This window comes from Plecotus auritus (genome assembly GCF_963455305.1).
Source record: "Plecotus auritus genome assembly, chromosome: 8".
In the NCBI taxonomy this organism is placed as follows: Eukaryota; Metazoa; Chordata; class Mammalia; order Chiroptera; family Vespertilionidae; genus Plecotus; species Plecotus auritus.
Genome location: NC_137782.1, coordinates 113759493 through 113772993, shown reverse-complemented (window position 1 = coordinate 113772993; position 13501 = coordinate 113759493). Strand labels below are relative to the sequence as shown.

The following is a 13501-nucleotide window of genomic DNA, read 5'->3' as shown; positions in this document are numbered from 1 at the left end:
AAGTTCAGGATTTTTGTGACTTAATTTTATTAGGAACAATTAATTATTTGGTGCTGGCAATGTTTCTTCACAGCCATAGAGCATCTAATTCAAAGTTTTTTCCCATCTACCTACAGGCCCTTTGTCATCTCCGGGAACCAGAGACAATTGTCATTTCAGCGGCTTGACCTGTGCGCTACAGACACAATGCTGGATTTCTTCTCCCAGCAACTTGATGGGCCAGCAGTATAGATCCTATAGTTTCTTCACTAAATGTACGTAGACTGGCTGCAAACTTCCCATTTCATGAAGCAGGAAAATGAAAGATGCTTTTGTATCTTAATTTTTCTTTATTTTCTACTTCCTTAAATGAGTTGTCACTTCAGTGATTAGTATGTGATATACTATTAAAATAAAAATGTTCCTTCATGTACCTTGTAGAATTACCTCACATGCTACCAGTCATATTTGTATTATACTTTGGGAACCACTCATGTACTTTAATGCTCTTCTTTGGGGCCCCTGAGGCTGATTTAGATTCACACCAAGAATATACTCAGAGTCTGTTTCTAGTTGTGCTTTAGTTGACGTAGGATATCTAATCAGGAAAAGTTTATTTATTTTAAGTAGATATTTTGTTAACACGACTCCTACTTGTGATAGAATTTGAAAGAGTTCAGTCTGAACTGATATAAATGGAGATTGAAATTACAGCTCAACATTAGGCAAATTTTTAAAAACTAGAATTATAAAGCCAGTTTATTTTAAACTATTTGGTAAATACAGAATCAAAAAAGAAAAGCACCTATAATCCTACTGCCTGAAATCCTGGTTTTGCCATCTTTTCATGCAGCGATATATTATACATTTCCATGTTAGTTCACAGACTCTTCGTGTGAAGTGTTATGACAGCTGAGTATTTCACTGTGTGGCTGTAGTTCACTGTAATGTGGAGGTCTCCTATAACTAGGTCATTGTGTAGCAATGCAGGAAAGAGGGCTTGGTGGTAGGGATGTAACAAGTAGCATAGGCTTTGTTGTATCTGCAGGTTGGGTGCCAAAAGAGAGGTGGATGGAGTTGGAGTCTCTTGGGGCCCCTATCCCCAAGTGTTTCTAAGAGTTGACTTTGTACTTAGAGACTGTATCAGACTCAGAGGCCTTGGGAATTTTTTAAAATTGTCTTTGCCTTGCCCTAAAAGGCCTTTTCTCTAACTCCTCTTATTCTAGAGGTGCCTTTTGCCCTCTTAGGCCCTGTCCCTGCACTGCTGTCCCACCAGCCTCAGACTCTGCATTAGCCTGTGTTCTTAGTTATGGGACTCTGTACCCTTATGAGTTTATTGGTTCCCAAGTCATATTGAGATTAGCTTCAAGGGCGTGTTCTCAGTTGAAATTAGCATGGGGCTAGTTTTTGCTGTTTCTTTGACAGAAAGCGTTGAAATAATAGTAAGTCTATTCTAAATAGCAATTTAGGTTAATTAGAATCTTAGACCAGTTAAAATAGTAAAATCTCTGTCAAAACAACTCAATTCAACTTGTAGCTTTTAAAAAATTTTCTTAGTATTAACTAAGAATATGAGATAAAGCTCACAATGTAATAAATAAAAAAAATACAAATGTTATAATTCCAACTTTGTCTAAAACAAAAATATGTATACACTTAAGTATGCATGTATGAATTAAAAAAATAGGATATACATTCTGATCTAACAGTGGTGATGGGATTCTGAATATTTTTTATATTCTTCATACTGTCTATATTTTCTAGATTTAAAAAAATAATCAGCCCTAACTGGTTTGGCTCAGTGGGTAGAGCCTCGACCTGTGGACTGAAGGGTCCCGGGCTCGATTCTGGTCAAGGGCATGTACCTTGGTTGCAGGCATATCCCCAGTAGGGGGTGTGCAGGAGGCAGCTGATTGATGTTTCTCTCTCATCGATGTTTCTAACTCTCTATCCCTCTCCCTTCCGCTCTGTAAAAAATCAGTAAAATATATTTAAAAATAATAAAAAAATTTAAAAATAACCATTTCTGTTACAATCTTTAAAAAAGTTTAAAACCATTTAAAAAAGCATAATGTCATTCAAAAGTTGACATTTGACTTGTCTTTTTCAAATGTAGTTAGAAATTTTATTTTCCTTTTATGTAAAAAAGATGAACTAAATGCTTTAGTCTTTCATTTCCTTGTCTCAATATCAAGTTCTTTTGCAAATAGAACCCCTTTTAGTCTTAATGAGTGATTTGCTCATTCTGCTTCTAAGTGATTAAAAACTCTGTAATTGATTTACCTCTTAATATGCCTCCTTTGGAAATGCTCTCATTGTGAACTTTCAGCTTTGGATGGCATTTGTAGGCACCATAATTTTTAAGCAGTCAGGAAAGAAAATCAACCGTTTTAGAGTTTAGTCTGCGGTTGGTTATTTTATTTTGAACCTGTGCTGCTTTCAAGTGAATCAGTATCCTAAAGTTTGAGCTCAACCTAAACCCTTTGCTCTGATCAGGGGTAAACAGCACTATGTGATGTGGAGTCTCACTTACTTTTTTGACCTTCAGTTATTGGAGATCAGCTGTACTAATATGTGTTTTTTTGTTTTTTTTTTTTAAAAAAAACAACAACAACAGTATACTGTGCAGGTAAAAGCATTTAAAAGTATTATAAATCCAAAACATTTTTCCCTTTAGTGTTATCTACCCTGAGGGTCAAGATAAGGCTTTTCAGGAAGCAAGCAGGTAGAACTTTTAAATCCTAAGGGAGGATGAAAATACTTGTGTTGTAGATATTTTTAGTACATCAGGCAGGCAGCTATATGTACTTTAGATTTTTGACTAGTACAATATTTGTGTGGCTCTGATTCTTTATTAAGTAAATTGATAATGGAACAGAACCTGTGTTTGTAAAACCAATTGGTGAAACTGTGAAAGGTTGGAAGTCCTTGGGAAGAGAGAATTTAAATCTAATTAATGATTTAGATTCTACACCAATAAAATTCAGAATTATTTTAGTATTTATTCACAATTAAATTCTACTCCAGTAAAATTCCGAAGTAAATAATCTACACATTCCACAAGCACAAAGTGGAAAATACTGATTGAAATGTATGGTAGAAAAAGATTTTGGGATCCTTGAAATTCACCAGTGGAAATCAGCAGTGTCAGGTCTATACGTAAAGTAAAAGACAAGCGTGGTTTAGGAAAGACACACACTCACGTGCAAATATTAACTCTCAGACCCCTACTCACTCACTCGTTCTTTCCTGTGTATTGATTAGCCTTTAATCAGTGTTTAAGGTGAATTTGGGCATTTTATTTTGAAGGAGATGTTTAGGTCATTCACAGAAGAATAAAGCACAACATCCAACTTATTAAGACTTATGGATTCAGATTGACATGTCGGTTCTTGTTTAGGCTAAAAAGTCTGTATTTAAGAAGGATAGTTATTGATTATCTCAGTGGTTTTAATGGAGGCAAGAGGACAGGAAAGAGATCTGTAAATAGTTCATAAAATGTCTGGGAAACAAACTTGTTGGAGAGAGGGATTTAAATGTTGGCTGTCTTTTGTGGAGGAAGGCCATATTTGAAAGTAGTAGAATTGGTTCCTTTTGGGTTTTCCAAATGTAATTATGAGAAATGTGCAAAGAATGGTTTAATTTTACTTTCATGTCTGCAATGGTGCAGTGAAGCTGGCATCTTCTGTTCTTTTCTATTCAATGGGAGACCATAGATTATTGCTTAAAAATAAATAAATAAAATCCTCTCTCTTTACAGTGACAGCAGATGAGCTATGGAAAGGTGCTTTAGCAGAGACTGGTGCTGGAGCAAGAAAAGGAAGAGGCAAGAGAACTAAGAGAAAGAGAAGGAAGGATTTGAACAGGGGTCAGATCATCGGTGAAGGTAAGCTTAAAAAAATAGCTAATGTGCTTTTTAAGGTTTCTCCCCCAAATTTTATAGATATTTTTACAATCTAGAAGCATTAAAACATTTCTCTTCAAGGACATGAGGATCTGCTGCTTACCCCAGGATTCTGGGGGAGGAAAATTTCATAGAAAGGGATTATTCATTCATTCCTTCACAAGCCTTCGGTATCAATGTAGCATATGCTTTGACAGTTCCTGTCCTTAGCTTATGATTCAGGATAAAAGATGGAATAAATGGCGAGTTGGCAAACTCTATCTGCAAAGGGCTAGGTAGTAAATAGTTTCAGCTTTGTGAGCTACATGGTCTCTGTTACAACCAGGGGCATAAAATAGTCATTGACAATACATAATCAAATTAGCATAGCTTTTCCCAATAAAACTTTATTTATAGAAACAAGTGGTGGGCTGGATTTGGCCTGTGGCCCTTAGGTTTACCAACCCTGGGAACACGTTTATTCTTGTGTTTTTTGAAGAATAAAAATAGTATGGTGTACTTGAATTGGCATTTCATTGTGGTTGCTGATAAATTATTGTTGACTAGAGGCCTGGTGCATGAAAATTCATGCACGGGGGGGCAGGGGGGACGGGTTCCCCTCAGTCTGGCCTGTGCCCTCTCGCAGTCTGGGACCCCTCGGGGGATGTCTGACTGACGGTTTAGGCCCATTCTCCCGCAGGGAGCGGGCCTAAGCCATTAGTCGGACATCTTTAGTTCTGCCATGAGGTGGGAGAGGCTCCCATCACCGACCTGCGCTGGCCAGCCATGAGCCAGCTTTTGGCTAAGTGGCGCTCCCCCTGTGGAAGCACACTGACCATCAGGGGGCAGCTCTTGCATTGAGTGTCTGCCCCCTGGTGGTCAGTGTGCATCATAGTGACTGGTCGTTCTGCCCTTAGGGTCAATTTGCATATTACCTTTTTATTATATGGGATAGTAATAGCCTTTCAGGCATGACATAAACACCTTCACTGTTCTAGTTACTGCATATCTACTTGGATATTTTTCTCTGCCATATCTTGTATTTTACTTATTCATTTTAAAAAAATACATTTTTTATTGCAGAGAGGAACGGAGAGGGAGAGAGAGAGTTACAAGCATCAATGATGAGAGAGAATCATTGATCAGCTGCCTCTTGCACATCCTCTACTGGGATGGAGCCCAAAACCTGAGCATGTGCCCTTGACTGGAATCGAACCCGGGACCCTTCAATCTGCAGGCTGACGCTCTATCCACTGAGCCAAAATGGCTAGGACTGTATTTTATTTTTTGTTAACATTTAAAAAATTATAACCATCATATATATATGTGTGTGTGTGTGTGTGTGTGTGTGTGTGTGTGTGTGTGTATATTTCTCAGTAAAAACTTCAGACCATAGGAGAAACCTAAGTCCTCCTGGTGCCCTTTCCATACCCCCCTTCTCAGTTGCCTTGAAGAATAAAAATAGTATGGGGTACTTGGAAACATCTGATCTCATTTTGGTGTGTTTCCTTCTGGCATTTTTAAAAATATATATATTTTATTAATTTTTTACAGAGAGGAAGGGAGAGGAATAGAGAGTTAGAAACATCGATGAGAGAGAAATATTGATCAGCTGCCTCCTGCACACCTCCTACTGGGGAAGTGCCCACAACCAAGGTACATGCCCTTGACTGGAATTGAACCTGGGACCCTTCAGTCCACAGGCCGACACACTATCCACTGAGCCAAACCAGTTAGGGCCCTTCTGGCATTTTTTAATGCTCATCTATAATAATAAAAGCGTAATATGCTAATTACACTGGACGTCCTTCTGGACGAAGCCAGGGCTGCGAAGGAAGCCCGGGTCCCAGGTACCTGCCGGCTGCTGGAGAGAAGCCTGGGGCCCAGGTGCCGGAGGGAAGCCGGTGTCAGCAGCCGGGGGAAGGAAGGCCTACTCTTGCATGAATTTCATGCATCAGGCCTCTAGTATATACATAAAAACCCTAAAAAATATATATATTTTCTTTTTTAAAAAATAAACTGTATCATGTGCTATACATACTGTCTTATAATTTACCTTTTTTTTTTTTTTTTTTTTTCACTCAGTTAGATCTTGGGAAATTGTTCCACATCAGAACCCACAGAACTATCTCATTATTTCAGTTTAGTGCAGAAGATTTCATATGTTGGCTGTGCCATGGTTCGCTCAACCCTCCAGTAGTGCTGGACATGTAACACATTGTTTCCATTTTTTGCCTTTGCAAATAGCTCTCAGTGCACCTCCTTGTCCAGGCACACATATGCCTCCTACCTGTGTGGGAGTATTTCTCTAGCCTAATACCATGAAGTGGAATTATTAGCTGAAACTTTTAAAGGATGTGCCAAGTGGCTTGCCAAGTGATTATGTTAAACTCCTACCAGCAGTATCATCTGTACACCCATTGCCTGGCATTTTAACACTCAAATGAATGCTTTAAAGAAATTCTTAATCATGTATGTTTTTAAATTTTCAGGGCATAGTGGCTTCTTATGGCCTGGTCTGAATGTCCCTCTTATGAGGGATGGAGCTGTGCAGACCATTGCCCAGAGAAGCAAGGAAGAGCAGGAGAAGGTGGAAGCTGACATGTTCCAGCAGAGAGAAGATTGGGACCGGAAGAGGAAGATGAAGGTTAAGCGGGAGCGAGGCTGGAGTGGAAACTCGTGGGGAGGTGTCAGTCTTGGCCCCCCCGACCCGGGTCCCAATGGAGGTAGCAGAGCCCTGATTTTGCTTACCTTTGTGACAGATTGCTTGTAGTTCTGGAGTTCCTTAATATGAGTTTATTTACTTACCTGTTTAGATTGCTTTTTTCCAAAAAAAAAAAGGGATTTGAACATCATTGAAATAACTTTACATTATTATCCAGCTGTATTTTATGGAACATTAGAGGCCCGTAACCAAAAGTATTCCACACACAGGATGCAGAGCACTGGGTTCAGACACTGCTATTGTGTGGTTTCTCAGAGCCTTACATGTGGTGGTGTGCATTACAGATCTGCACAGCAGTTTCCTAACACAACTCGTCGTGGGATGCCTGTGGAGCAGCATGGTGTGGGAGTTTCCATAACAGGATAAACCAGATCGTTGTCATTAAGCCTCATAAACAGAAAAATGAAAGAAAAATTCAAAATACTTTTTAGGCCAAATTAGAAACTAAAGTCCTCCGCACCCCCCAACACCCATGTATGTAGAGAAAAATCTCGAACATCCATTCTTGAGGAGATGAAGAATAGACAAGAGTGTGGCACTTTCTTAAGTTTGGCTTAAAGAGAAGAGCGGAGGCTGAGAGGGAGAGACTGGTGAGCATGCTTAGAGCTGAACAGAAGGCTTCAGTTGGGAGGAGAAAGATGGGAGGAGAAAAAAGATCAGCAAGTCCTTAACTGGGACCCAGATTCAGAGTAGAGATAAGTGCACTAACTCGTGACAGATTCAGGTGAGCCTGTATTGGTAGTGGGGCAGGGTGTGTGAGAGATGTCTGTCTGGTGGCTTCAGCTGGACTGGGAGGAGGAGGGGCCATCTGCTAAAGAGAGGATGAGGCAACGATGAGCATGGCTACCAGAATATTTTTTCTTTTTTTTTAAAAAAAAAAATATTTTTATTGATTTCAGAGAGGAAGGGAGAGAGAGAGAGAAACATCAATGATGAGAGAAAATCATTGATCGCTGCCTCCTGCACGCCCCCTACTGGGGATGGAGCCTGCAACCCTGGGCATGTGCCCTTGGCCAGAATTGAACCCAGGACCCTTCAGTCCATAGGCCGACGCTCTATCTACTGAGCCAAACCGGCGAGGGCTGGCCACCAGAATATTTTGATGAAAAGTAGGGTATCTGGGACTTTCTCCCAGATTATCCAGAGTCGGAATTGAACAGTGTAGAGAAAATAAGACTAATCATGAGTTGATTGTTGAAGCTGGCTAATGAATACATGAGCTGTCACTTGGCTATTCTGTTTTTGTATATGATTGAAATTTTCTATAGTAAAAAGTTAAAGGAACATAGAGTGTTTGAAGTGGCTATGAGGTGAGTGGAGAGGGGCCTAACTTAAAGGACATAAGAGGCTGACAGGTCACAGGGAGCTCTTGATTGAATTAGAGACCATGAATGTTTAGGGGTCCAAGTATGTACTATGCTTTGACTTCTTTTCTGTGGCACCCAGCAGGCCAGGTGTGGCCAGACAGCTGCATTGATTCAGGCATAGACAATATGGAGGAGAGAAAAAGGTGAGGGAGTCGAGGATATCCACACGCTCTGGAGGAAATGATGGGCTGTGGTGTGCTGGCTGTGTGGTAGAGGCTATGAAGACCGGAAGGGGTAAGAGGGAAAGAAAACAGTGGTCAAGAGTCTAGAGGTGCTGGGGAGCACCAAGAACCATCGCCCGGGGAAACATTAAGTGAGAGAGCTGGAGGGGTAGGAGGGTGCAGTCAGGGAGGTGGTGGCCGAGTTTACTGGTATGAATTTAATGGTGGAGTGGGCTGGTGGTGGTAGAGGACCAGGGCATGGCCTGCGAAGTGGCACCAAAAGATTCACTTCTAATCATGCCTGTGTTGAAAATGCTTTTGTACACTAATTGTATTGATACGTATCTGTATGCCTGTTTCTTTTCTTTCTACAGAAACATATGATGATTTTGATACCAGGATACTTGAGGTAGGCTCGCTGAACCCAGTACCCAGTTAGGTCTTTGGAGAAGTTGGGAAAGTTCAGGGTGGTGGAGTAGGGATAGCACACAAGGACTGTGAGGAAAAGCCGTGATGGGTGATGTTTTCTCAGACACAGAGCTGATTTGGGTAAGAAAATAATGAAACTTGAGTTTCAATCACTTGATACGGGTTCTCCTGACTGTTGCCCTTTCGGCAGCACTATCAATTGAGGTCTCATGACAAGGCAGCTTTGGTGGTGTTGATAACAGAATTTGGGAATTATGTTGAGATTTCCTCCTTCCTAAAGCTAAGGTAGCATTAGTGATCTGTTCTCGAATTATGAACCAGCTGAATCTGGCTTCAGTTCAGGGAGCAGGGATTGCAGGAGCCATGGGGCAGGACTGGGAAGCGTGGGACTGCTGTGGTGTACAGCTCTTGATGGGAAATCACCCTGCAGGCCTTTGAAACAAGCCTGCTTGAGGTAAATTTCAGTCACTTTCCAGGGCAGTCCCTAAGGTAGTCATCTGCCCTTAGAGCTGGTGCTGCAGCCTTGTGAGTGTTAACTGCCGGGTGGAATGATCATTTATTGAGTTTGTGACTGGATTTTGTATATTATTTCTTCAATACCAGTTGTCTGTACAATGTAAAATATGTTTGCAAGTATTTTATGTCTTTGTGTCCCAGTGTATACTTATTGGAAGTTAATTCCTTTGAAGAATTCTTGTATATGTGGGTGTTTTCCTGTTAGATGATCCACAGCAGTGGACTCAGCTCCCTTTTCCTTTAACCTCATTTTATGGGAAAGCAGCTGCTATGTAAGCTGTTTAGTTAACAGTTTCATGGTTCCTGGCCTTTAATATACATCACACACACACAAAAATGCAAGTTTTCCTGTAGTTCATAATAAGCAAGTATTTCCAAATTCTCTATTTTCAGGTGAGCCTAATCCTCAGCATGGAGATCTGGTTTTATGCTATTTTTTTCTATATACGGCGTTTTATTTCTAAATGCACATTTCTTTCATATTTCAATATCTCTGGTATTGGGATGTGTCTTTTGGCTACCAGTTATAAACCATGACAGAGTTTAATCAGCACCTTTTTTCCTTTGCATACGTTTGTTAAAATGGGGTACATTGCGTTGTGTAGTTTCAAATCCCTTTAAGTTACCTCAGAACTGCTAACAAGCCCTAGCTGGTTTGCCTCAGTGGACAGAGTGTCGGCTTTTAGACTGGAGAGTGCCAGGTTCGATTCTGGCCACGGGCACATGCCTGGGTTATGGGCCCGATCCCCAGTAGTAGGTGCAGGAGGCAGCTGATCAGTGATTCTCTCTCATTATTGATGTTTCTATCTCTCTCTCTCTGAAATCAATAAAAATATATTAAAAGGAACTGCTAACAGCCATGAGAAATAGGAGAAGAGAGTCTTATTTCCACTTTACTCCTGAAGAAACAGTCTAGGGAGAGGCTTCCTGTGAAGGAAGTTTGCTGTTTGTGCTCATGGACTCGAGGATGACATGTCTGTTCACGGGTGTGTGTGCGTGCATGCCTGCGTGTGTGTGTGTGTGCTGCACATGTAAGGTGGCTGCTCCAGTTCCCACTTCATAAGTTAAAATATTTATGAAACATTTTGTCTTTTAGGTAAGAAATGTTTTCAATATGACAGCAAAAGATGGAAGAAAGAAATCAGTCCGTGTGCTGGTTGTCGTGGGGAATGGCAGAGGAGCTGCAGGTGATTGAGGTGCAGTGACATTAGGGGTGCTGGTGGCAGCAGTGGGGATAGGTGTGGCCTTTACTCAGCCTGAGTCCATGGGTTCATGCTGCTGACCGGACTTTTTCTATTGATGAATGAAATCTTTTGGGGTTTGGGTTCACAAATCTTATGGTCAGCCCATGAAATTCCTTAGAGGGAAAAGAAAGATCTTCCACATCTGCCTTTTCCTATGAGGACCAATGGGTGTTTTTTAAAAAAAATATGTTTTCATTGATTCACTGATTTTTAGAGACAGAGGAAGGGAGAGGGAAAGAGAGTTTGAGAGAGAGAAGGACAGATCAGTTGCCTCCTGTATGCCTCCTTTGGGGGATGGAGCCCACAACCCAGGCATGTGCCCTGACCAGAAATCAAACCAGTGACCTTTGGTGCATGGGATGACGCCCAGCCAACTGAGCCACATGGGCCAGGGCACCATGGGTATTTTAGAAACACTATTGTGTTACGTAAGTAGTGAAAAATGAGGGGGAAAGAAACCACTACATTACATGTTCAATAGTAGGGACATAGTTACAAAAAGAATATAGTCATATATCATAATATTCTTAGGCCACTAAAGAATTCTGGAAACGTATAAAAATAATGCTAAGTAAAACAAGCACAACTTCATATAAGACCAAATATAATTCCAACTTCTGTGGTTTTTTTTTTAAGTATCATAGGAATGCACACTTGAAACCTATATGATCCTGTTAACCAATGTCATCCAATAAATTTTTTATAAAGTACAAGAGGCCCAGTGCACGAAAATTTGTGCACTTCAGGCGGGGGCGATTGGTGTCCCTCAGCCTGGCCTGTGCCCTCTTGCAGTCCGGGACCCCTCATGGGATGTCTGACTGATGGCTTAGGCCCACTCTCCCGGAGGGAGCAGGCCTAAGCCGTCAGTCAGACATCCTTAGTGCTGCCACGAAGGCGGGAGAGGCTCCCGCCACTGCCACTGCACTTAGCTAACCATGAGCCGGCTTCTGGCTGAGCGGCACCCCCCCTGTGAAGAGCACTGACCCACCCTGGGGTAGCTCCTGTGTTGAGCATCTGCCCCTTGGTGGTCAGTGCACGTCATAGTGACTGGTCATTCCTCCCTTAGGGTCAATTTGCATATTACCCTTTTATTATATAGGATGTTTATATGCAAAGGGAAGAATGGAAGGATATATACTGAAAAGGTTAATAACATTTACTCTAATTCATAAGTTGGCCATTCATTTAAATTTTCTTGCCGAAACCGGTTTGGCTCAGTGGATAGAGCGTCGGCCTGCGGACTGAAAGGTCCCGGGTTCGATTCCGGTCAAGGGCATGTACCTTGGTTGCAGCCACATCCTCAGTGGGAGGTGTGCAGGAGGCAGCTGATCAATGTTTCTCTCTCATCGATGTTTCTAGCTCTCTATCCCTCTCCCTTCCTCTCCGTGAGATATCAATAAAATATATTAAAAAAAAAATAAATTTTCTTCTTTTCTATAAAGTTTCCATAGTGAATGTTTATTGAATGTGTAAGGGAAAGAAAACTGCCTAGTTAACTATATTGACACTTTAAAAATAAGCCATACATATGTATAGTATGTTGCCAAAGGAAACCAGTCTTAACAGTTATTTTTGTATTTTTCCCAGAAATTCTTTATTCATATATCTTTTTTTTTAATTTACACAAAGGGATCATATGTTCATAATTATGTACCTAACTTTTCTCAGTTAGCATTATCCAGAGATCTTCCTATATTAGCATAAACAGATTCCCCCTCATTCTTAGTACTGATTGCATACTTTTCCATTGTGTGGGTAAATGTAATTTTTGTTACCTTTTCCCTTTGTTGAATATTTATGTTGAGCCCAATTTTGTAGTATTTTTTTTTTTTAAACAAAACGGCTTCTTGTACATGTAATTTGTTATACCTTGGTACAAAAGTCAATATGGGAAATTTCTTGCACTGAAGTTGCTGCCTCAAAATTGTATGCATTTTGAATGTTGATAAGTATTGCCAGAACCCTCCCAAAAGGTTACATCAATTTATGTTCATCTGTACCCTCACACCCTTGCCAGCCCTGAGTATAATAAAATGTTACTGATCGTCAGTGTCATAGTGAAACCTATCTCTTTGTTTTCATTTCCATTTTTTTCTCTATGAGAGCTTGGACATCATTTTGCATGTTTATTGGCCATTATTATTTCTTCTTCGAGGTCTGTCAGTTCATTTGCTTTGCCCATTTTTTTCTTGTGTGTCTGTTCTCCTCATTGAGGATATAGTTCTTTGTGAGTTATGGAGATTGGCCCTTTGCCTATCACATATTTTGACTTAGTTTTTTATTTTTTCCACATGTAAATTTTAATCCACAGAAGTTTTAGACCTATATGTAGCAAATTTATCAGTCTTTTATTACTTCTGGTTTTGTGCTTAGAAGACCTTCATTTGAAGATTATAAATACATTCACTCATATTTTTCTGTAGGACTTGTATGGTTAAATTAGGAATTGGAATCCATTTGTCCCAGGTTTTCAGATGTCTTGCGTCTCTTATGGAGCAGTTTTATGTTACTTTAAATAATTATGGTGACAGCAGACAGTGGAGGCATTTATGGTAACTTGTGATAAACCTCACTTCATGGGGTTAAGTACCCACAAACTCAAGAATCATTGATTTTTATCTCCTAGTTCTTTGAAATCTGAATTGCATTTGAAAGTTCCAGTGAAATCATGGTTTTACTCTATAGCAATGTATGTTTTCCCAATCTTTCTGGTTATATAAATCTGTTTTCAAAAATATTCAAAACCATGTTTAGTTTTATTTTTTATTAAGTAAATTTAGTTTTATGTAGAGATTAATAAAAGGGAATGTTATGGATTTTATATCCCAAAAGTGTACTGTTTCCCAAATGTCCCAGAACAGAGAAGCAAATCTCTGTAGCCTCCTGCTTTGTCATTCATTTAGTATAGCAGGTTTTCTGTGGGCGGAGGAGAAATGGAGTGCTATGAAATATTGTAGGAGCTGAAACTGGAAATGTCAAAGATGTGCCAAATATATGCCTTTTTCATATTTTGGCTTTTTCTTTTAAAGGTTTTGCCATTGGGAAAGCCGCTGACCGGGCGGACGCGTTCAGAAAAGTACGTATGTTTTTTTTTCGTTGACAGTAAGAGATCAGTAGGCTAAGTGCTAGACATGATGGAAACCACACATAAAAATAAACAATAACCCTCTCCTGAGGCTTCCTGTCCAAATTTCCAC

At 40.2% G+C, this 13501-nt stretch overlaps 1 protein-coding gene across 2 annotated transcripts in view; it reads left to right on the top strand.

Moving 5' to 3' along the window:
• Positions 1-13501, top strand: part of MRPS5 (mitochondrial ribosomal protein S5) — a 34783-nt gene that overhangs the window by 7371 nt on the left and 13911 nt on the right. For both annotated transcript variants that reach the window (XM_080685293.1, XM_080685292.1), the window contains exons 3-8: positions 117-254; positions 3740-3865; positions 6355-6588; positions 8490-8524; positions 10157-10247; positions 13334-13380. In XM_080685293.1, the coding sequence (XP_080541419.1) occupies positions 117-254; positions 3740-3865; positions 6355-6588; positions 8490-8524; positions 10157-10247; positions 13334-13380 (671 nt within the window). The remainder of the gene's footprint in view (positions 1-116; positions 255-3739; positions 3866-6354; positions 6589-8489; positions 8525-10156; positions 10248-13333; positions 13381-13501) is intronic.